Source organism: Laetiporus sulphureus (genome assembly GCF_001632365.1).
Source record: "Laetiporus sulphureus 93-53 unplaced genomic scaffold LAESUscaffold_30, whole genome shotgun sequence".
In the NCBI taxonomy this organism is placed as follows: Eukaryota; Fungi; Basidiomycota; class Agaricomycetes; order Polyporales; family Laetiporaceae; genus Laetiporus; species Laetiporus sulphureus.
In genome coordinates this window covers 341,923-343,115 of record NW_024468539.1, presented here as the reverse complement: position 1 = coordinate 343,115, position 1,193 = coordinate 341,923, and the positions used below count along the sequence as shown (strand labels likewise).

The following is a 1,193-nucleotide window of genomic DNA, read 5'->3' as shown; positions in this document are numbered from 1 at the left end:
ACGCCAGGCTCGATGCCTTGGAGACTCGAATGGCGACTGCGGCCCTCCCGCCGCAGGCGAAGGCTCCCCCTCCTCCCAAACCTCAGGTACGTGGCACTCCCAAGAAGCGCTCGTACGCGGCGGCGGCCGCCCCTTCTCGTCCGGCTCCTCCCGTGACGACTCCGAACCCGCCCGCTACCCCGAAGACTCCTAAGCCCAAGCAGGTTGCGGAGCCCTTGCGGTACGTGGTTCGATTTACTGGCTCCGCGCTGGCCCACTTGCTTCAGACTCCCCCTGCCCAACTGGTCAGTGATGTGAACGCAGCACTGGCTGCGATTCCAACTGCTGGAGGAATGGCTGCGCTTGCGGTCTATCCGAGCTCCTCTGGCAACATCGTCCTGGCCTTCCCTCCTGCCACCTCCTACCGCCGCATTGACGAACATCTCCCGACCCTCTGTGCTGCCCTCAAGCTCGACCCGGATCACCATGTCTCCAGGGACGTCAAGTGGTCTCAGATTCTCTTCGGCAATGTCAGCACCCGGGCAGCCCCTGGCGGCGCTGTCCACTCGACGTCGACTCTGTCGACCGAGCTCATGAAGAACCCCGCGCTTGCGCGCCTCCGCATCACCCAACCTCCGCGCTGGGCACGTCGACCTGAGCAGATCGACGGTGCTCGCTCGTCCGTCGTCCTCGGCTTCGAAGACCCGGATGGCTCCATCCTCACTGCCCTCCTTCAGACCCCCCTCTTCGCTTTCGGTACTCCCGTCACCACGTCGCGCTGGCATGATAAGCCGCGCCTCCGACAGTGTACGAGGTGCTGGGGTTATGGCCACCTCGCTGCAGGATGCGCGAAGCCGCCCCGGTGCCGTGTCTGTGCTGGCCGCCATCTTGAATCGGTGCACCGCGCTCGGTGCGCCATGTGCGCGAAGGAGAATCGCGCCGCCTCCGAACCCTGCGCTCATGCGCGTTGCGTCAACTGCCGTGGTCTCCACCACGCCGACTCCGACCAGTGCCCCAAACGCACCTCTTTCCAGAGTGCTGGCCTCGCTCCGACCTCCTCTCTCGAGCGCCCCGCGCTGCCCTCTACTGGCGACTCGGATGTTGCTATGTAGGGGCGAGTGCGACTTCAATTTCCACCACGTTCCTTTCTTTCCATTTCTAGCGCCCCCCGTCCGCTCCCCTCCGTCACCACAAGGCATGCCCGCACCGAATAC

General features: G+C 64.8%; 1 protein-coding gene across 1 annotated transcript; it reads right to left on the bottom strand.

Annotated features, from left to right (window-relative positions):
* Positions 1–259: 259 nt before the first annotated feature.
* On the bottom strand, positions 260–1,189 carry LAESUDRAFT_284913 (uncharacterized protein; the record flags this gene model as incomplete). The annotated part of the gene is made up of 1 exon (XM_040901832.1): positions 260–1,189. A coding segment is annotated over exon 1 (919 nt), but the record flags the coding sequence as incomplete, so codon positions are not given.
* Positions 1,190–1,193: the final 4 nt, after the last annotated feature.